The 26,240-nt window shown below is 40.1% G+C and overlaps 1 protein-coding gene across 1 annotated transcript; it reads left to right on the forward strand.

Annotated features, from left to right (window-relative positions):
- Positions 1 to 3,536: 3,536 nt before the first annotated feature.
- LOC122104787 (solute carrier family 22 member 9-like) lies at positions 3,537 to 26,217 on the forward strand. The gene is made up of 10 exons (XM_042675720.1): positions 3,537 to 4,076; positions 4,658 to 4,761; positions 8,723 to 8,877; positions 8,978 to 9,146; positions 10,644 to 10,767; positions 19,480 to 19,595; positions 20,541 to 20,755; positions 22,018 to 22,126; positions 22,842 to 23,045; positions 24,782 to 26,217. The coding sequence occupies exons 1-10, from the start codon at positions 3,675 to 3,677 to the stop codon at positions 24,840 to 24,842; spliced, it is 1,659 nt and encodes a 552-aa protein (XP_042531654.1). The 5' UTR covers positions 3,537 to 3,674; the 3' UTR covers positions 24,843 to 26,217.
- The last annotated feature ends 23 nt before the right edge of the window (positions 26,218 to 26,240 follow it).

Genomic DNA, 26,240 nt, shown 5'->3' on the forward strand with positions numbered 1-26,240 from the left:
AGTCGAATTGTATCTATTTGTAGATGTAATGTTATATACAACAAAACATTATGTTTTTAAAATCCTCTGAGAACTAAAAGTCACTCTCGTAAGTGAAAGGACACAAAAAATCAATCTATAAAAATCAATGCAATTTCTCTACACCAGCAACAACCTACCCAAAGAATGAATCAACAAAGCAACAGCTGTAAAAAATATAAGATATTTAGGAATTAACTTGACTAAAAGGTAGCACTTCTATGATAAAATTGGAGAAACACTGATGAATGAAATGAAGATTTTAAAAAGATAACCTGTTATTCATGAATTTGAATTACCCCAAAATGTATTGATTTGATCCTAACCCCCTCCAAACGTTTCCTTGGTTCCAGAATCAACAATAAAATCTAAATTCCAAAGTCTCTACAAAAAAGCTATTAAATCAGATGTAGCTATAACTCAGACACTAGCCTTGAGGGATATAAAAGCTCATGGACAGGAACAGCAGCTAGACTCTGAGTTCTGGCCCTAGGATCAGCGTGCACACTTGTGCGTACACACACAGACACATACATGCACACCTTTCAAAGAGTTACTTGTATAGTAAAACAATTCTAGCTAATGGAAATATAATTGTTAATAGATGTTTAGTCTTTTTCAATGACATTTTCTACCGTATTTTTTCACCAACTCTTTCCAGTCCATTCTGCATTGACTATCATATATACACACAGACATGAAATATATACTCACATGTGTATACAAAGATAAACATACATAGATATACATGTGTACAAATACATAGGTGTACACAAAAATATTTATAACAGAACAATTTTGTATTTCATAACTTACTGAATTATGAACTCCTTAAAATGTGTCTTAGCCAAGTGCCAGTGGCTCCCACTTGTAATCTTAGCTACCCAGAGAGTGAGAGTGGAGAATCATCATCCAGTGTCAGACTGGGTAGAGCACTGTGAGACAGACTCTCACCTCCAACTAGCCAGAAAAGGCTAGACTGGAAACCATGGCTCAAGTTGAAAAGCACCAGACATGAGCAAGAAGGCAAGTTGAATGGATGAACCTAAAATACATCATAAATGTGGTAAACCAAGCTCAGAGAGACACATGGTTTTCTCTCATATGTAAAAGCTAGATATATCTAAAATATACTGAGCCACACAGTGAGATCAAAGGAGGATGTTCTTAGGCGGGGAGCACAAGGTACAGAGCCTATGTGTCTCTAATCATATAAAATAATATTTATTGAAATGAACTCCAAGATATGAAAACAGAAGTTTTTTCTTTGTTTTTGTTTTCTTTTTGTCTTGTTTGTTCATTTATCTGTATTTGGGAGGATAAGGGGGAGCACATAAATGGGGGTACAAAATGTAAACAAACACAGCAGTGGTACTTACTAGACGCTATGTTGAAAATGAACTATACAATTTGTGTGTGGGGACGGGAGGGAAAAACTGGGAGAGAGTGAGGGAAGAGATGACATTGTCCAAAAAGGTATGTACTCTGTACGTGACTTACATGACTGTAATACCTCTGCACATCACCTTTATAATAACAATTAAAGTGTTTATATAAAGAAAGCCAACGGTTTGGGAAGGTGACTCAGTGGTAGAGTGCTTGCCTTGCATGCATGAGGCTATGTGTTCGATTCCTCAGTACCACATAAGCAGAAAGAGCCAGAAGTAGTGCTATGGGTCAAGTGGTAGAGTGCTAGCCATGAGTTGAAGACCTGAGGGACACAGCCCAGGCTCAGAGATCAGGCCCCACGACGGACAAAAAAAAAATAAGTATGAGTCCCTGAATCTAAGCTCCACACAAAACAAAAAGTTGTCTTTAACTTACTCTATTTATGCTATTAGAACAGAAACTGAAATTACTATTTGAATCGATTAATAAAAAAAAAACTTTGCAATTAGAATTGGCTAACTTCTGGCATCATCCAATATTACCACATGGGGAGAAACATAATTTCAAAAAAAAATTTGCTATGGTTTGACCAGAAGCAGAAAGTAAGTTATCAATAGGGAAGGAATTTTTTAAATTATGTATTTATTATCCTTAGTAGTATAAAAGGATTCAGCATGTCAGTTTCTGAGTATAATTCATCATGATCAGTAATATTCCTTTCATCATTCTCTCTCATCCCTCTCAACCTCATCCCTCCCCTCAATTTCCCTAGTTTCCTAGAATATGCATTAAATATGATGAATGCATTCTTTACCACTTCCTGTGTGAATTTATCTACCTCCCTTCCCTTGACCTCTCCCATACACATCTCAAGTATAAGCTGTCTGGTATTCATTTTGTTAGACTGTGAGTTAGTGGTTCTAAAGTGTTCCACCATTTCCATTCTCGAAAATCTAGTTACGTGTTTGCGTACATATGCATATGATCCCATATGTTTTCCCTTAATATTTACCAATCAGACCTAGCTTCCATATATGAAAAATAATATGCACCCTTTGTTTCTCTGGACCTGACTTACGTCACTCATCATATTTTTTTCAGATCTGTTCATTTTGTTGCAAATGATGTAATATCATTCTTCCTTACGCATGAGTAAAATTCCACAACCTATGTACACTACGTTTTCTTGATCCATTCATCCATCGAGGGCATCTGGACTTGTTTCCATTTCTTGGCTCTCATGAATAATACAGCAATGAGCATGGTTGTGCATGCTGCTTTCCTGTATCCATATTTGTAATCTTCTGGCTAAAGGCCCAAGAGAAGTATCAAAGGATCATAGGATAATTCTGTTTAATTTTTTGAGGAATCTCCGAACTGTGTTCCAGAGTGGTTACACCAGTTTACATTCCCAATAACAATGTATTAGGGTTCCTTTTCCCCACCTCCATGCCAGCATTTGGTTTTGTCTATGTTCTTGATGATGGCCATTCTAACTGGGATGAAATGGAAACTCAGTGTTGTTTTGGTTTGCTAATTTCTCAACAGAAAGAATTGTACCTCGAGATTGTTTCCATGAGCTCTTTTCAATAAAATTCAGTCCTTTCAAAACATTTTCTGCATTTAAGAAATATTAAAAATTATTTTAAAAATTACTGGGCACTGATGGCTCATGTCTGTAATCCTAGCTACTCAGGAGGCTGAGATCACGGTTCAAAGCCAGCCTGGGCACAAAAGTCCATGAGACTTTTATCTCTAATGAGCTACTCAGAAAACTGGAAGTGGTGCACTAGCTCAAGTGGTAGAGTGCTAGCCTTGAGCTGAAGAGCTCAGGGGCAGCACCCAGGCCCAGAGTTCAAGCCAACAAAAAAATAAAAAATAAAAATTTAAAGCACTTCACTTTGGAGTCTTATAAATTATGTATTTGTGAAAGACTACATATCAATAGTAGGTCTGTTCTGGTTTGTTACTGGGAACCTGGAGATCAATGTCCTCAGGTGAATGTGAAACATTGTTCAGGACACAATTATTTTCCAGAAAGTTGATCTTTAACAGATAAAATTAGAGAAAGCCAACCAGTCGAACGTTTCTGTGACTTGAAAAATAATCACGAGAGGATACTCATTCTACCACCTGGCTACAGAAGAGAAAGGAAGTTGGTTCAGGACCAACCTCCCGTCATGTATCCCGTGAAATGGCACTAATTTTCCTTAAGCAGTCTAGATTTTATACTTTTGCCTCCAACTGGAGATATTTATTTAGCCCCAATGGCCTTTCAGGAAATTCTGGATCAAGTTGGAAGCCTGGGAAGATTTCAGATCCTTCAGTTGGCTTTCTTTATAATATGTAATATCTTGGCTTACACTCATGTTGCCTTGGAGAACTTCACGGCAGCCGAGCCTGAGCACCGCTGCTGGGTGGGCATCCTCGACAATGACACGCTCTCTGACAATGGCACTGGGCTCCTCAGCCAGGAGGACCTCCTGAGAATCTCCATCCCACTCGACTCCAACCTCAGGCCAGAGAAGTGCCGGCGCTTTGTCCATCCCCAATGGCAGCTCCTCCACCTGAACAGCACCTTCTGGAACCTGAGTGAGGCAGAAACAGAGCCCTGTGTGAACGGCTGGGTGTATGACCGCAGCTCCTTTGTCTCCACCATCGTAACTGAGGTAGGAAGCTTCATTTTCCAGTTAGGAGTTCAGGATTTGGGTGTTTAGAAATAACACAAATCCTTCCCACACTTTAAGGTGATTCTTCTTTCTTTTAGTCTATATTGACTGCATCTTTATTAAGTATAAGACACATATACAATGAGTCTAATGAATTTGACAGTAAATAGTAAATCGACACTATTAATACAGTGCATAAGCAACTCGTGTTTCATTATAAATGCTAGGCTCAGTCCATGTTACACAAATGTGTTTATACATTAGCAACTTCCTGGAGATGGAGCAAATGTACATGCTCACAATGTTCTTTTAGGAGAATCACCTGGAGGACCTACTGTGGTAGTCAGGATTCAGAAAATGCTTTAAGGTCCCCCAATGAATTCAACATGGATTAAAGGGGATCATTTCCATAGCAAACCTATTCGTTTAAAGGCAGTTTGCTGGAGACAGTTAAGTTTTAACCTAAATGAGAGAAGTCTTGTTAGGTTGAAAAAGGAAACTTGTAGGTCATGTTAGGCAGATTTGCTCAGATTACACTGAAAGACTATAAGCTCTGTTGTGCTCATTTCCTTCTCTTTCAGTGGGACCTGGTGTGTGAACTTCAGTTACTAACTTCAATAAGTAAATTCATATTGACACTTGGGATTTTGTTGGGAAATACACTATGTGGCCCTTTAACAGACAGGTGAGTTTCTGGTTCACAGTACTCTCTGTTAGAGGACATGAAGATCTTACATGGAAGCTGGGCACTGATGGTTCATGCCTGTAATCCTAGCTACTCAGGAGGATGAGATATGAGGATGACAATTCAAAGAGAGCCCAGGCAGGAATGTCTGTGAGATTTATCTTCAATAAACTACTTAGAAAAAGCCAGAAGTGGTGCTGTGGCTCAAGTAGTAGTGTGCTAACCTTCAGAAAAGAAGCTCAGAGACAGTGCCCAGGCCCTTAGTTCATGAATAAGCCAAAAAAAGGAAATCTTAAATGCACACATTGGAGAAGCTTCAACTCAGAGTAAATTTGTCTACCAGAAGTTCTTATGTTAAAAAAAATCAGCTTGCCAAAAAATGTCTTTGAACATTCAAAGAAATACGTGTCAAAAGTTTAGATGAACATGATCAGTAGGACAAAAGGCTTTAGTGCTCACAATGACAAGGAGTAGTCTGCAGAATAAGGCTGGTAAAGTCACAGGCAATATAGAATGCTATATCTTTGCACAATAGGAAACACACACACAGAGACACACACACACACACACAGAGAAAACTATGTGAAAGACAGAGGATCAACATTCCCAAATCTCTCTATCATATTAACCAAATGTTTTCAAAAACAACCAGATCACAATGTATAAAGAAGAAAAACAGTCCACTCAAAGAAAACTATGCCCCAAGGTCTCTGAAGAAGCACAGACATCCAACTTCTTAGAGAAACACTTCCAAACAAGTATTTTAAGCATATTCAAAAAGATAAGCTAGAAGATGTATGAAGACATAAAGACATAACAATGTATGAAAAGTAGTAATATCAATACTAAGCGAGGAATTGTAGAGAGGCATATACTAGAATCTGAGATCAAAACTTGAAATGAATAGATTAAACTTGTCACTAGAGAGATTCAGTGGAAGCTGAGACCCAGTATAAGAATCCATGGATAGACATGAAAAAACAAAGCAGTAGAAATGATCAAGCAGTTAATGTCCGGTGCTGGTGTCTCACACCTGTAATCCTAGCGACTAAGGAGGCTGAGATCTGAGGATCATGGTTCAAAGCCAGCCTGGGCAGGAAAGTCCATGAGACTTATCTTCTGTAAACTACTCAGAAAAAGCCAAAGTGGTATTGTGTGGTTCAAGTGGTAGAGCACTAGCCTTGAGAAAAAGGATCTCAGGGATAGTGTACAGGCCCTGATTTCAAAACCCCGGACTGACCAAAAAAAAGGAAAAAAAAGAAGGCTAATCGACGAAAGAAGGTTAAAGCTGGCTAGTACACAAAGGTCTCAGGGATAGCATGAGACAGACCTACATATATGTTATGATAGTCTCAGAAGAAGAGAGAAATGGATAGAGATTTGAAGAAAATGTGCCCTATCAGTGGGAAACCACATATAAATCCAAAGAGGCTCAATAAAATCTAAGTAGATAATGTCTATATCCTACACTGAGATATATCATAAGCAAAAAAATATTAGAAATTAAATGTAGAATCTTGAATGAGGAAAAATGCTTATATAATAAATTGTTGGCTGAATTTCCTTATCACCTAACATAGCATTGCAGCATCCTCCTCTCAAGAAGGGGTTCTTCTAGTGTTTTCCCTATGCTGTTCTAAACTAATGTGTAGTTTCTCAAGTATAGCTTGCTTGCTTGCTTGCTTGCTTTTTTATGACAGTACCGGGATTTGAGTTCAGGGCCTGAATGCTATCCCTGAGCATTATTTTTGCTCAAGGGTTAGTGCTCTACTCTTGAGTCACACCTCCACTTCTGGCTTTTTATGGTTCAGTGGAGATAGGCTCATGGACCTTCCTGGCTGGATAGGCTTTGAATTGTGATTCTCAGATCTCAGCCTCTTGAGCAGCCATAAGTATAGGTATAAGTCATCGACATGTGAATCTATACATATTTGCATTTTGACTGAAACTGTTTTGTGACTTGCTATAAGTCTATGAAAGCCAGAACTCCATTTTCCTTTCTTTTTTTCGACAGACTTTCCCTGTTATAGTTCTTCATTCCTCATCTTGTTTAGTGTTTTCCTCTGCAGCTTTTGTGAGCATTCTTTGCTCTGCACTGGGACTTTCTTCCTTCCTGTTCTTGAAAGTGGCATGTTGTTCATGACCAAGAAATCCAAATTAAACAGACGATGATTCTGATGCCACTCATGAGAAAAAATCCCATGTGTTGTTTCCCCAGTGTTCCCATTGCTGTGGTCAAGAAATGTACAGTCCTAGAGTTCCACATCTGATTTTGATACTTTATTGTGTAGACAGTATGATAGGCTAATTCCATGTATTTAAGTACCTGTATTAAATGTATTAGAAGTTCCAGTATTATAATTTATCTCCTATGGTGTAAATACGTAGTTAAACTACTGTTTACCAATGGGAGAAGCGCCTTTGGTATACACAGGTCAGGTTTACGTATATGAAGATCTGTGTGGTTTTTTTTTTTTTCCAACATCGTTCAGCCTCCTCTATTTTACCTGCCAGTACTATTTGTTCTGTTTCTGAAGTCACACAAAGAAATGAATGAGGAGAGTACAATTCAGATTTGAGCAAGAATAAAAATAAATTTCTTGAGTCTCTTATCCCAGGATCCCTTAAGAAAGAGGAAGAAACCTCAAACCTGTGTATAGAGCCTCACTTTGGAAAAGCCTCTGGGAATGGATCAGGCATCAACCATTCCTAAGGGTTTTAACACTCATCAGAATCCTCTCCCTCTGTGGTCTACATGACCTCAAGCTCTAAGTGCTGCAGAACCACACTCCCCTACACCTAGGAGACCACACCTTTCTACTGTCTCCATCCCTCTATGGTCCTTTGGAACCAGGCCCTCTATGTCTTTAGAGACTCTTCCCATTCTCCTTCCCACAGAGCCACGCCCCTATGTCTTACAAGGCTTCTTCCCTCTACATCCTATATGACTACTCCCTTTCACCTTCTATGCAACTCCCACCCCCTACATCCTCACCAGACTCCCTGCTTGAGCATCTGGTTCCATTGGGGTGCCACCGGTCATGCTCCAGCCAGGACACTCTCTTGGGATGTCTCCTTCTCTCTTTAGATATTCTACTCAAGCCAAAATGTCTTATAGGGTAGAAAATTGGTCTTAATGGCCCAGTCTTTTGGCTTGTGCCTTCTAGAATGGAACACAGGCTGGATCCCAGGGACCCCCTCCCCCAGGTTCCCTTTCAAAGGCTAGCAATTTGGGGTTGGAAACCAGATCTAAAATCAAAAGAAAAGTGTCTGCTTAGAAATTTAGTCTCAGTATCAACTGGACAATATCAAAACAAACAGACAAAAACCTAAACTGTTTAGAAATTTGGCCTAAGTACCAATTGAATGAATGCAATCACTGACCCAATAGGTGCCAGGGACTCATGCCTGTAATCCTAGCTATTGAGGAGGCTGTGATCTGAGGATCATGATTCAAATATAGCCCAGGAAGGAAAGGCCATGAGACACTTATCTCCAGTAAACTACTCAGAAAAATCCAAGTGGCACTGTGGCTCAAAGTGGTAGAGTACTAGCCTTGAGCAAAAGAAGCTCAGGGACAGCTCAAAGGCCCTGAGTTCAAGCCCCAATGCCAGCAAAAAAAGAGAAGGGTATAAACAGTGCCAGCTGAACAATGTGTCAAGTACAATTAGCCAGGTCTCCCAGGATTATCTCTCCTAAGCCAGCAAAACACAACAAAGAGCCATCCCCATGGCTTGGAGAATTGTGGTTCATAGCTAGGCAGGCAAGAATGTCCATGACACACATCTCCAATTAACCAACAAAAAGTCAGATGTGATTCAAGTAGCTTAGCATTAGCCTTGAACAACAACAAAGCCATTGCTGTTGGTTATTTCTGATTATTTGTAGTTTTAAGAAACTTTGTGTTTCTTTGTGCAACAGCTGTTCCATTCCCACCATCTAAGCTTTGTCTTTTCCTCAGGTTTGGAAGGAGGCTAATTATGATCATCTGTGTGCTGAAATTGGCCATTGCTGACACAGGTGCAGCCTTTGCTCCCACCTTCCTCCTTTACTGTGTCCTGCGCTTTCTGGCTGGTATGTCCATCACAGTCATCCTAACAAACAGTATGGTGCTCGGTAAGTATGTCTTCCCACCATGTGCATTTTCCTCACCTTGAATGCGAACTTAACACTCTACTTTGGTCTGAGAAGAAAATTCACTGGTGCTGTCTTTCAGGTGTAGAATGGACAGGACGCAAATTCCAAGCCATGACGGTGCTCTTATTATTATGTTCAACTGGCGTAGGACAAGTATTGTTGGGAGGCCTGGCTTATTTTGTTCGAAATTGGCAGATCCTTCAGCTTGCACTGTCTATAGCTGTCTTCTTCTTGCTTCCATTCACAAGGTATGAGCTTTCTTCTTGAAGAGATCTTGAATGAAGGACATAAGAAATTCATTTGGATCCTTGATCAACTTCTGATGTTGTGCTCTCCTTATTCATAGCAATGTGTGACTTGAGCAACGGGACAAAAAGTGTTGTTAGGTAAAATTGAAGAAACTGAATTATGTTTGAAGTTACTATGTCAGCAAATTGCAACAGATGCAGTCATATTAACAATTATTTATGAGATGAAATTCCTGTTTAAAGGAGGATTCTAGGACTAAGATTGTGGCTTAGTGGTAGAGTGCTTGCCTAGCATTTATAAGGCCCTGGGTTCAATTCTTCAATAACACATAAACAAAAAAAATTAAAAAAATAAATACAGGAGGGTTCTGTACTACATAAAATATATCTCACAATATTCAAATTAGAGATTAAAACATTTTAGTGTAAGCACATACAAAATTCAGTATCGTTATAAAAAATAGTATAGGCTATTTGAATTTCAAATGTGAATGTGTTTACTCTAATTACTAGAATAAGCATCTCTATGACCCAAAAGTGGCTATGAATCGTTTCCTGAATGTTACAGATCTTCTTGGCTCTCCTTGCCAGTAGACTTAATTGGTAAGATGGTAATAGAACTTTTGCAAAAGAATTTGCCTTCATGGGGAAAACATTTGAAGATGGTATTTCTTTGTCTATGGTTTGCATTTGTATGTATGGTTTGGGAAAAAAAACACGATGGTTATTGTCTTTGGAGGACAGAATTGAGACGCAAATGTACCTCTAGTGCTGTTCAATTATGGAGCAGTATGGATTCCTCAGTTGAAAATCCTAGGCAGAATGGACAACTTACATCCTTTGTTTTTGGATCCTCTTCCTTTCCTCTCCTTAAAGAGTCTTGAGAGAGTTAAAAAGGGCTATGGTGTTAGTTCAGGACAGAAAGCCTGTTGAGTTAGGAGTGATCCTCAGAAGTGACTGTAGATTTCATTAATACTGTGAGCAAACTCCAGATAAACAGCATGTTCCTTTAGCCAACTCATCCATTGTGACATTTGTCCTCCACAAGTCTTTGCAATTCTGTGCCCTCATTAAACTAAGGCCAATTTATCTTGCTGGTGTTCCAAAAGTTACCACAGCCATGAGGATCAGAACTGGCTCCCATCTGAATGAGACATTTAGTAAAAATTAATAATAATTAATTGGGGTATCCATATTCAGGGAAATATGAGTGTCCCTCATACGCCAGCTCTGTGAGCTGGGTAGTCAATTTTCACAGAACTCACCATGGAGTCAGCATGACTCCAGGCCTGCATTCCCGGGAGCCCAGAGTATCATGTGCAGAGGTCATTTCCTGTTTCCCGAGGTATGATGACACATGACGCATGATGCTAGTTCTTGGTCCACCTGAATAAATGGAAGGGATGAGAATGAAGGAGAAAGGAATCTGAAGGTTGAAGGGGGAGTGGAAGTGAGCGTGTGAGAGCTGACTACATTTCCATCCTCGTCTTTGGGCAGGTGTCTGGCAGAGTCTGCTCGGTGGCTCATTAGCACCAACAAACCCCAGGAAGCCTTAAAGGAGCTGTGGAGAGCTGCGCGCATAAATGGAATGAAGAATTATAGAGACACGCTAACTGTGGAGGTGAGTGAGATGGCTGTTGGTTATAAGACACAGGGAAGACATAGCCCAACATACGTACTCCCTAGTGACAAAGATGAACTGTGCTAAAAGCGTTGGACATGTATTTTCTTATCTGAAAGAAGTTAAAAGCACTCTGACTATTTATTCCTTTCCCTTGAATGTAATTTATGAAACACCCACCACAGAATTTTATTGTTACATTTATTTAATTCAGTTAAAAAGTTTCGAGATAAATGCAGTTGTATATGGGATGCTTCCTTGAGCTATTTTCCTACCTGCACCTGATGTCCTCTGAACAACTTCACCCTCCAACATAATTCAATGTTTAATTGAAAGATAACCTTGTTTGTTTTTTAATTATTACAATGTAATAATACATATATGTATACATTTAGCCTTTGTATTCTGAATAAATATACATGTATTGATTATCGAATCATTCAAAGCTGCTAATTGGCCCCCAGCTAATTGACGAGCAGTGCTGCTGTGTCTCAAAGTGGTAGAACACTAGCTTTGAGAGAAAAAGCTCAGGGGCAGTGTATCTTATTTTTTGAAAAAAGCCACAGAGAATCTTTCAGAACAGAATGGGAAAGAGGTCTTGGCAGAAAGGGGGAGCAGAAGGAGGAAACAGAAGAAAAAGAACAAGAGTTATTTAAAACTGGGCTAAATAAACAGTAATATGGACAGAGGTGCTGAAATCTGCATAGCAAACACACACTTAGAAAATTCTTTCATCTCGGGCTGGGAAGGTGGCTCAGTGGTAGAGCGCTTGCCTTTCATGCCTGAGGCCTTGGGTTGGATTCCTCAGCACCACATAAGTAATATAAAAAAAAAAAAAGACAACCGGACCCCCTCCCCCAAAAAATTCTCTCATCTCCCAGGCATTTGGTCACAACCCAATGGCAGAGAGCCATTGTCTAAGACCTTGTGTGGATATCTCAACCCCCCACATCATTTGGTCTGAGAGAACACAGCAAGGATTTTGGTGGGGGGGGGGGGCTGTTGTTTATTTGTGTGCTGACTGGGAAATCTAACATAGCTGCACAGGAAAGCCAGCAAGGCAGGGAGCTCTGTGGGATTGGAAGCTAGTCAAAGTTGTATTGGGTGGTACAAATTGCTTCCCATCTGGGCAGTGGGCTGGGAGGAGGACACACTGCAGGCTAGAGCTCATCCTATGGGGCATTCTGCATCTCTGGTGTACAGCTCAGTTTCCCTATAACCACACACTCTGGTTGGTGGATGAACATGACAGAAAATACAGGAAGCTGAAGTAGCACACATACTGACCTCACCAAGCAAAGAAATAACAGTTGGGCCAGGAGCTGGTGGCTGATGCCTGTAATCCTAGCTACTCAGGAGGCTGAGGTCTGAGGATCACGGCTCAAAGCTAGACCAGGCAGGAAAATCTGTGAGACTCTTACCTCTAATAAATCCCCAGAAAACCAGAAGTGGTATAGTGGTTTAAGTGATAGAGCATTAGCCTTGAGCTGAAGAGCTGAGGGATAGCACCGAGGCCCAGAATTTCAAGCCCCATAACTGACAAAAGGGGAGGAAGGAAGGAAGGAAGGAAGGAAGGAAGGGAGGGAGGGACGGAGGGAGGGAGGGAGGAAGGAAGGAAGGAAGGAAGGAAGGACGAACAGTTGGTACTAATGAAGACATTGCTCTGTGGCTCATGAGATTAGCATCCTTAGGGGCCTGGAAGTCTAACACATTCTTCATCAAATTTTTCCCTTCTGTTTCTTCCTCCTTTTTCTTGATCGCTTAGTTATTTTATGTGTAAGCTGGTCCTGGGGCTTGAACTCAGGGCCTGAGTACTGTTTCCTGAGCTTTCTGCTAACACTTTATCACTTGAGCCACAGCTCCATTTCTGGTTCCTATTTTTATCTTTTTCCTTTTTTTCCTTTTTTTTTTTGTGTGTGGTTAATTGGAGATGATGGTCTCACAGACCTTCCTATCCTTGACCCTCTGATTTTTGTTTCCTGAACAGGATTATAGGCACAGGCCACTGGTGTGTGGATTAATATATGTTTGTTACATATTTTTAAATTTAGATACGTATTATATGTAAATATAGAGAGATATATATCCCCTCTTCTTCCTTCTTTCTTCCCCTCCTTCCTTCATTTTTATTTCTTTACATGTTTTTTCTTTCTCTATTTCTTATTTTAATTTTACCCTCTTACAAATCTTTATTGTCATAGTTATGCATTGTTTGCTAAGTTTTATTATTCCTTTGTTTTTCATTGTCACTTTATTCTTATTGGATTTGTCTCTCTACTTACATTTCCTTCTTCTAAGTACATGTTCCACATCAGTGCCTTTTTCTTTTTCTCAGTTGTGGGGCTCGAAATCAGGACCTGAATGCTATCCTTGAGTTCTTCTGCTCAAGTTTAGTACTGCACCACTTTAAACCACAGGTACACTTGGAGTTTTCTGATGGTTAATTGGAGATAAACGTCTTACCAACTATCCTTCCAGGGCAGGCTTGATTTTGAGATCTCAGCCTCCTGAGTAGCTACAATGACAGACCTAGGCCAACATCACTTGGTTATCTGTTGCCGTTTTTATTTCTCAGTATTTCTTACACTACTAAGTACTGTAATTCCTCCTAATTTCCTTCCATTCCTACCCTTATTTGGTATATTTGTAGTCTCAATGTCTTTGCTTTTTTCCCCCTTAATTACTTAACATTGTGTTTCCCTATTGGATATATCTGTCAGTTGTAGTTGTTACAGCCTCTCACTAGAATTGGGTCCTTTACCACTTGGGGCAAATGCGCAGCTACTGAGCTACACCCCTAGTCCAGTAGTAAAAAATTATACCTGAAACCTGCTGTTTCAGTCATTGGAAATATGTCAACTGAAAAACTTAGTGGATACAAAAATTTCCAATCTAATATGGACAAAAATGCACATCACAAAGTAGAAAAAAATTGGAAATATGAAAAATTGTCAACATGAAGCCCCCAAAAGTCAACCAACTCACAACAATGCCAGGGAAGTGATCAAATCCAAGACTAAAAGTTCACAAGAATGATTAAAAGAAATGAAATGATCAAAAGAAATGAAAGAGCATCCAAATAAACATCTGAATGAATCGAAAGAGAACATGAATAAATAATTCCTTGAAAGAAGGAAAACAAATCATCTACAAAATGAATGTAATAAAGTAATAATTCTGAAACAGCTTCAAATTTGTCTTATGAAGACAAATAAGAAACCCATTTAAGAGCCTCCATACAAATTGGATCAGAAGAATACAGATTTCCAGGTCTTGTAGATAAGTTGGTACCTTGAGGTCATTGGACAACAATAAAGAAAAACACACAACATACAAGACCTCCATTTAAAGGCCAAACAACAAATCATGAGCATTTAACAAGGAGAAGATGTGCAAGTTGAAACAATAGAACACATTTAATAAAACAATACCAAGACATTCTACCAGTTTTGGGTAGGATGGTTATCAATGGACAAAGGGCTTTTAGGACACCAAACAGACATGACAAGAAAAGAACTTCCCATATCATAGTATAATTAAAGGTGTTACATAAACAAAACAAGGAAAAAATATTGAGGGCTTCAAGAAAAGAAATGTCGAAGCCAGGCACCAGTGGCTCATGCCTGTAATCCTAGCTACTGAGGAGGCTGAGATCCGAGGATCACAGTTCAAAGCCAGCCCAGCTAGGAAAGTCCATGAGACTCTTATCTCTAGTAAATCACTCTGAAAACCAGAAGTGGCACTGTAGCTCAAGTGGTAGAGCACTCGCCTTGAGCTGAAGAGCTGAGGGACAGCATACAGGTCCAGAGTTTGAGCCCCACAACCAACAAAAAGAAAGAAAGAAAGAAAAAGAACTATCAAGTCATTATATAAATGAAGTTCACGCTTATGAATGCCTTCAGTAAAAATTCAGGGAAATCAGGAATAACCTGTTGAGGAAACTCAATGTCTTGGGAAAACAAGAACAGACCAGTTCCAAAATTAGGAGAAATATAGAAAGAATCATGATCAGAGATAAAATTAATGAAATGGAAGCAATAAATATATGAAGGGACAGTTGAAACACAGTTTTGGTTCTTTGACAGAATAAATGTAATGGACAGATTCTTGACCAAACTGTGCACAAACAAATGAGAAAACGCATAAAAAAAATTGGAGACAAAAATGCTGTGGCTCATGCCTCTAATCCTAGCTACTCAGGAGGCTGAGATCTGAGCATCACGGTTCAAAGCCAGCCTGGGCAGGAAAAACCATGAGACTCTTTTATCTTCAATAAACCACCAGAAATCTAGGCTCAAGCAGTAGAGTGCTAGCCTTGAGCTGAAGAGTTGAGGGACACTGCCCATGCCCAGAGCTCAAGTTCCATGACCAACAACAACAACAACAACTAATCAACCTAAATGGATCAATAATGTGCTTTGCATTTCTTTTATGGCTAGGGATGTTGAACATTTTTTCATGTGTCTATTGGCCATCCTTCTTTCTTCTTCAGAGAAGTTTCTCTTTAAGTCTTTCGCCCACTTATTTATTGGGCAGTTGTTTCTTTGAGGATTTGTTTTTGGGGGGTTTAATTTTTTGAGTTCCAAGTGTATTTTAGATATGAGACCCTTGTCCATTGTATGGCTAGTAAAGATCTTCTCCCAATCCGTGGGCTTTCTATTGATCTTGCTAGCTATGTCATTTGCCCTGCAGAACTCCCCTATGACCCAGCAATCCCACTTTTGGGCATTTACCCAAATGTTTACAAACAAGACCACACTAAAGCTACCAGCACAACTATGTTTATTGCAGCATTATTTACCATAGCTAAGATCTGGAACCAACCCAGATGCCCCTCAGTAGATGAATGGATCAAGAAAATGTGGTATATATACACAATGGAATTCTATGCCTCCATCAGAAAGAATGACATTGCCCCATTTGTTAGGAAATGGAAAAACTTGGAAAAAATTATATTAAGTGAAGTAAGCCAGGCCCAAAGAAACATAGGTCCCATGGTTTCCCTTATTTGCAATATCTAGTGTATGTATGAGTCAAGCAGAAAAGGTCAGATAATGTGATGTCAGGAAAATGAACCCTTAGATATGTATTTTAATGATTTTTTCTTTCATGCATGTGTTTCTAACGCATTTATAAGATTATCTCTTTGTTGCTTTGTATATCCCTCCCCCACAGTATAACCCCTGCTTTCACTATATTTGATGTCAGTATAACTTGTGGAGGAGATGGGGAAAAACCAGTTGTTTAAGGATACAGGTGGACCTGTTGCAACAATGAGAAGTACAAGTTGTCATGTCCAAAACGAGCTTTACAAAGTCCGTGGGGGGGGAGGGTGAAGGGGGGGAAGGAGAAGGATTGGGATGGGGGGAGGGGGGAGGCTGGGAAGGGATGTGAAGGGTAAACCAAAGGAGGAGGCTGCAATGTTTGGTAAGAAATGTACGCATTATCCTGCCCATGTAATTGTAACCCCTCTGTACAGTATGTTCACAAATAAAATTAAATTAAATTGAAAAAAAATAATGTGCAAGAATTATCAAAGAGTTAGGAAAAAAAGTGAATAGAGTCACTATTTCATTGTATGCACTCATTAAAAAACTAACATCAATATTCCCCAAACTATTTCATAAAATACAAATTATTACCTTCAAGTTTATTTTACAAATTTTATATTGCTCTGATTCAAATAGATAAGGGCATAAAACAAAAGAAATACTACAGGGAAATTTCCATGATGAGTATAGATGAAAACTTGTCAATAAAATTCTTGTAGCTAGGTACCAGTGGCCCATGACTGTCATCCTAGCCAATCAGGAGGCTGAGATCTGAGGGCTGAGGTTCCAAGACATCCCAGGCAGGAAAGCTGTGAGACTCTTATCTCTAATTAACCACCAAAGAGTCAGGGTTCAAGTGGTAGAGCCTTGAGCAAAATGCTAAAGGGTAGTACCCCTGAGTTCAAGCCTTAGTACTGGCACACAAAAAAATTCTTGCAAACCAAATTGAGAAACAATTTACAACATGATAAATTGTAATAAAATAGGCTTCATTTCAAAATGTAAGAATGGCTAGATAAATTTGAATTGATAAATATAATAAAGGGCATAATCAAATGCGTTGTAACATAGATACCTCCACTCGGGAAAAAAGCCTCTGACAAAATCTAATATCCTTTTCTGAAAGAATCCCCAAAGAGAGTAGAAATATAGTTTCCTCTTCAACATACTAAAAGCAATGCATGATAGACCTATAATCAATAAAATCAAATCCTCTAAAACCAGGAATGAAATAATGATGACCTCTAGGCATTGATGGCTCACACCTGTAATCCTAACTAGCTACTCAGGAGACTTAAGATCTGAAGATCCAGGTTGAAAGCCAGCCCAGGGAAGAAAGTCCATGAGACTTCTTTCCAATTAACCACCAGAAAATCAGAAAAGGTGCTATAGCTCAAAATGATAGAGTGCTATCCTTGAGGAAAAAAAGCTCAGACACAGCACTCAGGCCTTGAGTTCAAGTCACAGGACAGGTATACACACACACACACACACACACACACACACACACACACACACACACACACAAAACAAAACGATGCTGGACATAAATGGCTCATCCCTTTAATCTTAGTTACTCAGGAAACTAAGATCTATGGATTGTGATTCAAAACCAGCCCAGTCTATGAGACTTTTTATCTACAAGTAATCATCAAAATGCCAGAAGTGGAGCTGTAACGTAAGTGGTAGAGCACTAGCTGTGAAAAAACAAGCTCAAGAACAACACCCAGGCTTTTATTTCAAACTTTTGGACTCTCTCTCTCTATCTCTCTGTCTCTCTCTCTCTCTCTCTCTCTCTCTCTCACACACACACACACACACACACACACATAGTAGATTAAAGATGTTAATGTAAACCCTTAAATTTGAAACTACTAGAGGAAAACATAAAGAACCTGCTTTAAGATAAATTACAATTCAAATATAATTTCAGACAATTACAGTGCAAACAATGGACTTTCCTTTTAATTAGTTGAAATCTATCATCTGAAATACTTTACTATCTCAATTTTTAATTGAGTAAACAATACAAAATAACCCCAGCATACCTTGATATATTATTCTGATATTGGATGTGTTTGAAGGCCAGACTCATATTCTCTAGAGCCAACAGATGGCACAGGTTTAAAGTGTCCTTGGAACCCATTCTCAAAATAATAATAACAATAATAGCAGTCAAGGGCTTTCACGCCCAGATGTGGAAGATACCACCACAATTCCTCCCTAATGAATTTAGGCCCAATACTTTGTTGAAGAGGCTGTTGGGCTACAAGCTGGAAGTGTTTGGTGGTGGTAGGGTTAGAACTCAGTGCTTCATGCTTCTTTGGCATACTCCCTTCTTCTGTCTACCACTTGGGCTACCCTCTAACCTGGCTTTTTGCGGATTGTCTTCAAGATTCAGTCTCATGGGCTTTTCTTCCTAAGATGGCCAGAAATTATGATCCTGTAAATAAATCTATGACTCCTAAGTAACTAGTATTACTATGCCCAGCTCAAGAAGTCATTCCTGATAGTGTAAAAATCTAATTTAGGATAGTATCTTTTCTTTACAGTGCCTCATCAGATATTCTCTCCCTGATCTAACTGTTTTATTTGTAGAGGTGGGATGGCAATGTAGCTAATATTTTGGAGCAAGCAGTAACTAATAAGAGCCCTGAGCACTACTAGAAATAGTATTGATATACACTCACATCTGCAATAATGCCCCTCAGAAAATTATTCTTTTTTTCCCCAAACTGAAAGATATAAGGATTTCTACAACAGGCAACAGTAGAAAATCAAGTTTATTTTTCACATCCTCATACTTATCAAGTGTATATTGAACACTGGACTATAAAGTTTCATTCTTCATATTTTTCTCTAACATACTCTTCTCTTCGTTGTCTTTTCTTTTTTTTTTCTTTTCTTTTCTTTTTTTCTTTTGTGAGTCATGGGGCTTGAATTCTGGGCCTGGGTGCTGTTCCTCAGCTCTTCAGCTCAAGGTTAGCACTCTAACTCTTGAGCCAGTTCTGGTTTTCTGGTGGTTTATTGGAGATAAGAATGTTTATTGGAGATAAGTGTTTCCTGCCTGGACTGGCTTTAAACCGTGATCCTCAAATTTCAGCCTCCTTCTGTCTCCTGCTTAGTTTTTCCTCACTGGAGAAGTTCCCTGAGCTTCCTTTACCCTCTGTGATACCCTTCTTGCCACTTTTATGCCTGACATTTCTGTGTGTGTGTGTGTGTGTGTGTGTGTGTTTGTGTGTGTGTGCGTGCACGCACGCGCGTGGGTGCCTGTCCTGAGCTAGAACTCAGAGCCTGGAAACTGTCACTGAATTATTTTTCACTTAAGGGCCATGAACTCAGGCCTTGAGCTCTGTCCTTGGGCTGTTTTACTCAAGGCTAGCTCTCCACTGCTTTCAGCCACAGCTCCACTTCCACTTTTTGAATGGTTAATTGGAGATAAGAGTCTCACAGGGACTTTCCTTAGATCTCAGTCTCCTTAGGAGCTAGGATTACAGATGTGAGCCATGATTTTCCATCTGCCATTTATTTTTTGATGTCTACATTTTCCCACTCCACAGAAAGGCTTTGCATTGAATTTTTCCTTTGTGAGAGCCTGGTGCTCCCTCTAATGCCTACCAGTTTCTGACAACTGAAGAGTCTCCTGTTCTTGTTGTTGAAGGTGGTGAGAGCCACCATGAAGGAGGAGCTAGAGGTGGCAAAGAAAAAAGCGTCTCTGCGCGACCTGCTCCATGCTCCCGCCCTGCGTAAGCGGATCTGTCTCTTGGCCTTTGTGAGGTAGGCTTCTCACTGTTCTCATTTCAAGAGGCATGATTTGTATTTCTCCTGTTCAATGGCTCAGTATTTGGGAGTGGTCGATTTAGAGATAAAAGGCAGGGGCAACATGCCCACAATGCTATGGCTAGGTGTACCCAAAAGTTTTAAAGACACCAATATAAAACTAATTATGTTTATCATGATTATATAACCATGATAACATATTATGTTCATGTTTATCATATGACATGCTATGCTTGTCATCAGAGATTGATGCTGAGAAATTTAAGCACAACTAGATTTTGATTCTGAGTTTTTCTGTTGCTTAGTTTCCATTACTCCAGGTAAATTTTTGAACAGGTAAGTGAATATATACAGATATATAGAGATATAGATATTTGAACAAATATTTATATATATAAGCTTAAACCATTCACTTAGAACAATATAAAGGAAAAATATCCATCTGGTCCTCAATACTGCCCTTTGCTCTCCAAAATGGTTAACTACAATGAAGGGCTCTATCAGCATACACCTACATTATGATGATTTTAAAAAAATATTCACTAGTAGCTGGGCATGAGCAACTCAGCATCCTAACAACACAGGAGGCTGAGATCACAGTTCAAAGCCAAACTGGGCACGTTCTTATCTCCAGTTAGCCAAAAAGCCAGAAGTAGAGCTGTGGCTGAAGTGTCAAAGCTCCAGCTTTCAGAGAGGAAAGAAAAGGAAAACCCAAGAATATTGCCCAGTTCCTGAGTTCAAGCTCCCAAACTGGAAAATAATAATAACAATAATAATAAGCATTATTATATTTATAAAAATGATAACCACTTGCAAGGAAATACTTTGATAAAAAATTATACCTTCATTGGTTTTCAAAAACTGACTATCTGCACTAATGTTGCTGTAATCAATAGGACATAGTCTGTAAACTTTATATGTTTTACTCTCTGTTCACTACAGATTTGTATTATACTTGGTCACTTATGGCTTAATACTCAACCTCCAGAACTTGGGAAGTAATACTTTTCTGCTGCTGATTCTCTTTGGTGCCCAGAGCATCCCAGCTAATTGTTTAACACTTATTGCACTGAATCACCTGGGCCGTCGAATAAGTCAATTTCTTTTCATGTCCTTTATGGGGACCTTCATTCTGGCTACTGTGTTGGTGCCTCAAGGTAAGGAAAACACACAGAGTAGAAAAGAAATATCTACCCAGTTTTCTCAAGGGTTCATAGATGATGTATTTCTGTAATTGTAAAAGTAGAGTTCCAACAATTCCCAGCGACCAATCTAGGCATTTAGCTGACATTCTGACATTCAACAGCAGGGAGAGATTTCCTTCATTACAGTTGATATGTATGTAGGTACAGCTGTCATTTCTGCCAGCTTTCCTCTAGGCCAGCAATAGACATATTAGGTCTACATTTGTATTTTGGTCCTACTAAGACCACACTACACTGTCCCTTTCTCTGTCCAGCTCTGTCTTCTTACTTGCTCTTCATTGACAATTCATATTTCCTAAACTCTGTTTATCCACTTATGAATATCATTACAGGGCACCATTTATGCAAATTCAGTTTGGAGAATTATCTCGTGAGAAAGTAGATACTACTTGTCTTCAAATAAAGAAGAAATACAAGTCACAGTTACGGATCACCTCAGACTACCTTAGAGTCAATTTTACAAAATCAAGTGGACATATGTAATGAGAAAGAAAAGTGTAGGTGGTCACCATGTTTTTCTGAACTCACAGAATAGTGGTGTGTTTTGTAAAATCCCAAACTGATAGGCTCAGATCCTCTTACATGTCAGCCTGGACTTCAGTGTGCTGCTTTGCCTCAATAATGACCCCAATGTCTCATGCTCTCCTATTGTGGAGAAAACCATTCTTTCTAAACTCTGAAATTCTTACTAAAAGAAGCCTTTACTCAAGATTCTTGACACATCATCATAGATCTAGCTACTCTCCAGGCTTTCCATCTGTGTAGGACTTGCACAGTACTAACCTCGTGTTGTGGGCACATGGGTCATGGCTGTAAACTCCTTGAGGGCCAAGATAGATCCTGCACACACCCTCAGCAGTTTCTCACATGACAGTTCAACATTATGCTAAGGACAGAGGAGACACTGGACAGAAAAGAGAAAAGTGAACTGTGCTTCAATTCCTCAACCTCTGTCCCTCTTTAGCAAATGTCAGAGATGCAAGGAGACTGAGTACAATCATTCAGAATCAGTGATCCATCCTAAACCAAACTGTGTAGAGAAGGCACATTTCTCACTTGTTATCCACTGCAGGAACTCTGCTTCTGTTTAGTTCTTCTGTGATACACTTTAACTCTGTACACAATTCCAATCAAGGTGTTTGCCATTATGAGCAAGGAATGCTGATTGTGGCAGCTGGGACTTCCTGACTCTCTCTGATTCTTCCTCTCTCCAGAAATGCAAACCCTCCGTCTAGTTCTCTCAACTCTGGGAAGCGGACTTCTATATGCTACCACTACTTGTTCTGTAACCCATGGACAGGAACTACTCCCAACCGTAATCAGGTACAGAACCTCATCTGTTTGCTGTTAGGATCAGACCTTTCTCAGCACCTTCATTCTTCAAACTAATTAAAAAAATTTAAAAAGGGAGGGGGCAGGATATTTCACAAAGGCAAATCATTGCAATGAAAACAACTCCAGCCACAGTTGAGTGAAAGCTTGCTTTTGCCAAGGTACTGTGAAATCCACTGAATGTATCCTTCCACTAGGCCTCTTGCAATCTTGCTGTTGTTTGGATTTTTATTTTTGGTCAGTTGTTGGGCTTGAACTCCAGGCCTGGGCACTATCACTGAGCCTCTTTGAGCTCAAGGCTTAGGCTCTACCCTTGAGACACAGTGCCACTTCCAGTTTTTGAGTGGTTAATTAGAGAGAAGAGTCTCATGTGGACTTTTCTGCCCAAGCTGGCCTTGAACCATGTTCCTAAGTACCTAGGATTAGAGGCATGAGCCGTTGGTGCCCCACTCCTGTAATCTTTGGTATTACCTAAAAGTAGATGCCATGAAGAGTGGCATTGCTAAATGATACACAGATGTCTATGTATGCTGTGAGGAAATGCTAGCAAAGCAACAGGAATTTCAAAGGCTAGAGTCAGTCCACAATCTCCATATGTCTAAATACACTGCTTCCTCAATCCCATAACATAAGATAATTCACAAGTGCCAAAGTCCACGTGAGTATTTCTAACATTTTCTTTCTGTATTGTGCTTTGTGCTCTAAGGGCCACAGCTTTAGGAATCATTGGAATTGCTGGTAGCCTTGGGTCCTCACTGGCTCCCCTGCTGATGATTCTCGCAGTTTATTCTGCTTCCTTGCCCTGGATGATCTATGGTGCCCTCTCTGTTCTTGGTGGCTTTATAGTCCTCCTCCTTCCTGAAACCAGGAACCAACCTCTGCCTGACTCCATCCAAGATGTGGAAAATGAGTGAGTTAAACTTCTGGCTGTTACTCATGAAGTCATGTACTAAGGGTCTGGGAAGAGGAAGGCCAAACACCATTCAGGGCCATGGTTTCCCAGCAGACCTAGAGAGGCTCTTTCTAACCAGTCAGTGCCATTGGTACAGGAAGTATCATATCTATTATGGTTTAGTTTCATCTTATCCATTCATGTGTTTTGTGGTAGTTTTTGCTTGTCCCAGGAGGCTTTCTAGATTACACAGAGGGTAACAGCAAGACAAGTACTAAGTAAGGGAAATTTCCTTCTCCCCTAAACATCCCAATATGACCCTATCCATTTTAGTGTTGGAAGCACACCCCTCCAGTGTCACAAAATGAATAGATACCCAAAAGATAGAGTTTGTCAAGGCATTTTACTTCTGTATACAAGGATGATCTGCCACTCTCCCCAGAGCTAGGCCGGTGCACTGGGCAGAGTGGCCAGCTCAGTTTGGCCTAACCCAAAGGGTATTGCTGCCCCTTCTCCTTTTGCTAAGGAGTCAGGCTCACATTTTCTTTACAATCGGTGACCAGGGTGATGGGGTAATAAATACAAGGAAGTTAGAGAACACTCTAGGCATCAGTGAAAGAACGCTACTAGGGAATGGGCAAAGGTATACATTGTTCTCATCACAGCTGGCTGGAAATAGGGTTGGGAATAGGGACACTGCTGATGGTCACAGTTGGAGGAGGCTGGTAAGTCAGCACAGAGTTCCCACTTTAAGGAAGAATGTCTAATCTTCAACTCCATTGGTAAGGACTCATACTTTTGACATTGCTGGCTGTTTACAAACAGAAGGTAGTTACAATTGAAATGAACAAGCAAATAATTCCAGAATATATTAGTATAAAATGGTGACTGGTTATAAGATGGAGACATTTTAGTGTGATTGCAGAGGTTGCTTTTCTCACACTAAATATGGTACATTCAGGCAGATAACAAACATTAGCACCCTATATAACCTTCTAGACACTGGAACCCCCCATCCCAGCTAGTGGTGATAAGATACTTGCAGTCAGCATTTCCTGTAGCTTCAGATCTGCTCCATCACTTAGGGGAGATCACAGAAAGCTCTAGAGAACCTCTGGCAAGTGACTATGTAGCATTGGGGAATAGTCTAATTGTGTTGTCTGTGCGATTCATTGTGAATGAAGGTGTTCACAAAAGAGAGGAAGGGAGTGGTAAATAAAAGGTTTCTTTGTTGTTGTACTTGAACTCAGGGTCTTGGCACTGTCCATGAACTCGTTTGCTCAAGATTAGCACTCTACTACATTGAGCCACAACACCACTTCCAGTTTTCTGATAGTTAATAGGAGCTATGGGTCTCAACAACTTTCCTGACCAGGCTGGCTTTGAAATGGGATCCTCAGATCTCAGCCTCCTGAGTAGGTAGGATTACAGGCATGAACCACCAGCACTAGCTATAAAGGGTTTGAAAATGAAGAATGAGGAGGATTTTGACCTTGGTATGCATCCCAATTTTCCCATACACACCAATCCTCTTGGACTATGTCAAAATGTATACAATTTGTAGTAGAAATGATCATAACTGCCTTTGCAACTACTTCCAGAGAGACTGGTTTCGAATCTTTAGGCAAGGCATTGATATGGCCAATGCCAAGACATGAAAGATAAGCTTTTCCTGAAGAAGGCAGGAGAAACATGTTTTCTTTGTGTCTTTTCATTTACATGTTGCCTTGCTGTTTCTCTTGTATCTTTTCCAGGAGGAAAGGCTCAAGACAAGCAAAGCAGGAAGATACCGTCATCAAAGTAACACAGTTTTAAGCAATTCTGGTAATTGACCTAGATCTACTGAAAGAACAAGAAAAAGGAAAAACAAAATCAGTATTCTTCCCACGTACTAGTAAATATTTTTTACTGAATCGACATATTAGAAAACATGGATCACATTTAAATGTTTGACACTGTATTAGAAAACATGGATCACATTTAAATGTTTGACACGGAACTACTGTCTATATAATAGCTAGTTTAATCAGAATCAGACAGTTGAAGGAAACTGGAATGTCTTGAAAGCAATCCTGATAGGAAATACTTTTGTAGCTATGTATTGCTTTTCCAGGTGAGGTGCCGTTAATTCAGCTTTGCGTGGCTGTGACCAAACACCTGAGAAAGCTCACTGAAAAGGGGCAAAGTGTTATTCAGGGCTTTCAGTCCATAGACCCTTGACTATTCAGGCCCTGTGCAGACATCTCCCCCCCTCCTGCATAATCCTCTGCCCAGTGTCTGTGTTACCTAGGTAACTGGAATACTTGGTAGCAGTCATCTCCCCCTCCTCTGAGGTCACATCCTGGGCTGCCCAGGTCATGCCTCCTTTTAGAATGTGAGTGAGACCCAGGCCTTGAGTTCTCATCCAAATCCAGTGTTTCTACAGCTTTCCCACACCTGGCCACACCTTCCCCTGCCCCCCAGTCCCCTGGCCTAGATAAGTCCTGGCCCTGGGGTGGCAGGCCCCTTTTCAGCCCTGTGCTTCTCCACCATGCACGTGGGGCAGGCAATTTGGAATAAGTAACTTCTCTTCCTGCCTGGATTCCACAGTGGTGGCGTCATTCATTGGGGGCCTTCTTTAATTTACCTTACAGTTATACTGCTTCAGAGCTTTGGGGAGGTTGTACCTCATAACAGAAGGGTGTCCTGGAGAAAACCTGTTGAAGTCATTGTGGGCAGGAAGGCTAGAAGGAGGAAGGGCCGGGAGAGGGAAAGAGAGAGAGCTGGAGGGAAATAAAAAGAAAGAGAGATTGCAAGGCAAAGTTAAAGGGGATATACAAAGAAAGAAAGAAACAAGGAAGGAAGGAAGGAACGAAAGGAAGGAAGGAAGAAAGAAAGAGGGAGGGAGAGAGAGGAAGGGAGACCGCAAAGGAAGGAAGGAAGGGAGGGTGGAGAGAGTCAGTGAGTGTTGTAGGGAAGTAAAAAGAAGGGGAGATTAAAATGCAGAGAGAAGGGATATACAAAGAAAGAAAAAAGAGAGGGAGGGAGGGAGAGAGAAAGGAAGGGAGAAAGACAGAGCAAAGAAGGAAGGGAGGGAAAGAAATGAAAGAAAAGGAAGGCAGGTCAATCTGTGGATGTACAAAAATGTAAACCTCCTTTTATAATTAATATAAAGAAATGCAAAATTAAAAAGTTTTCATGTCTATGTTCATCAGAAGTGTTGATCTTTTCATG

The sequence above is a fragment of the Dipodomys spectabilis genome, unplaced genomic scaffold (assembly GCF_019054845.1).
Source record: "Dipodomys spectabilis isolate Male_0828 unplaced genomic scaffold, ASM1905484v1 ptg000030l, whole genome shotgun sequence".
Lineage (NCBI taxonomy): Eukaryota > Metazoa > Chordata > Mammalia > Rodentia > Heteromyidae > Dipodomys > Dipodomys spectabilis.

Coding starts and splice junctions, on each gene's coding strand:
- LOC122104787 (XM_042675720.1), top strand. CDS start 3,675: ATGGCCTTTCAGGAAATTCTGGATCAAGTTGGAAGCCTGGGAAGATTT. Junction 4,077..4,657: donor TCTCCACCATCGTAACTGAG/GTAGGAAGCTTC, acceptor CTTCTCTTTCAG/TGGGACCTGGTGTGTGAACT. Junction 8,878..8,977: donor AACAAACAGTATGGTGCTCG/GTAAGTATGTCT, acceptor GCTGTCTTTCAG/GTGTAGAATGGACAGGACGC.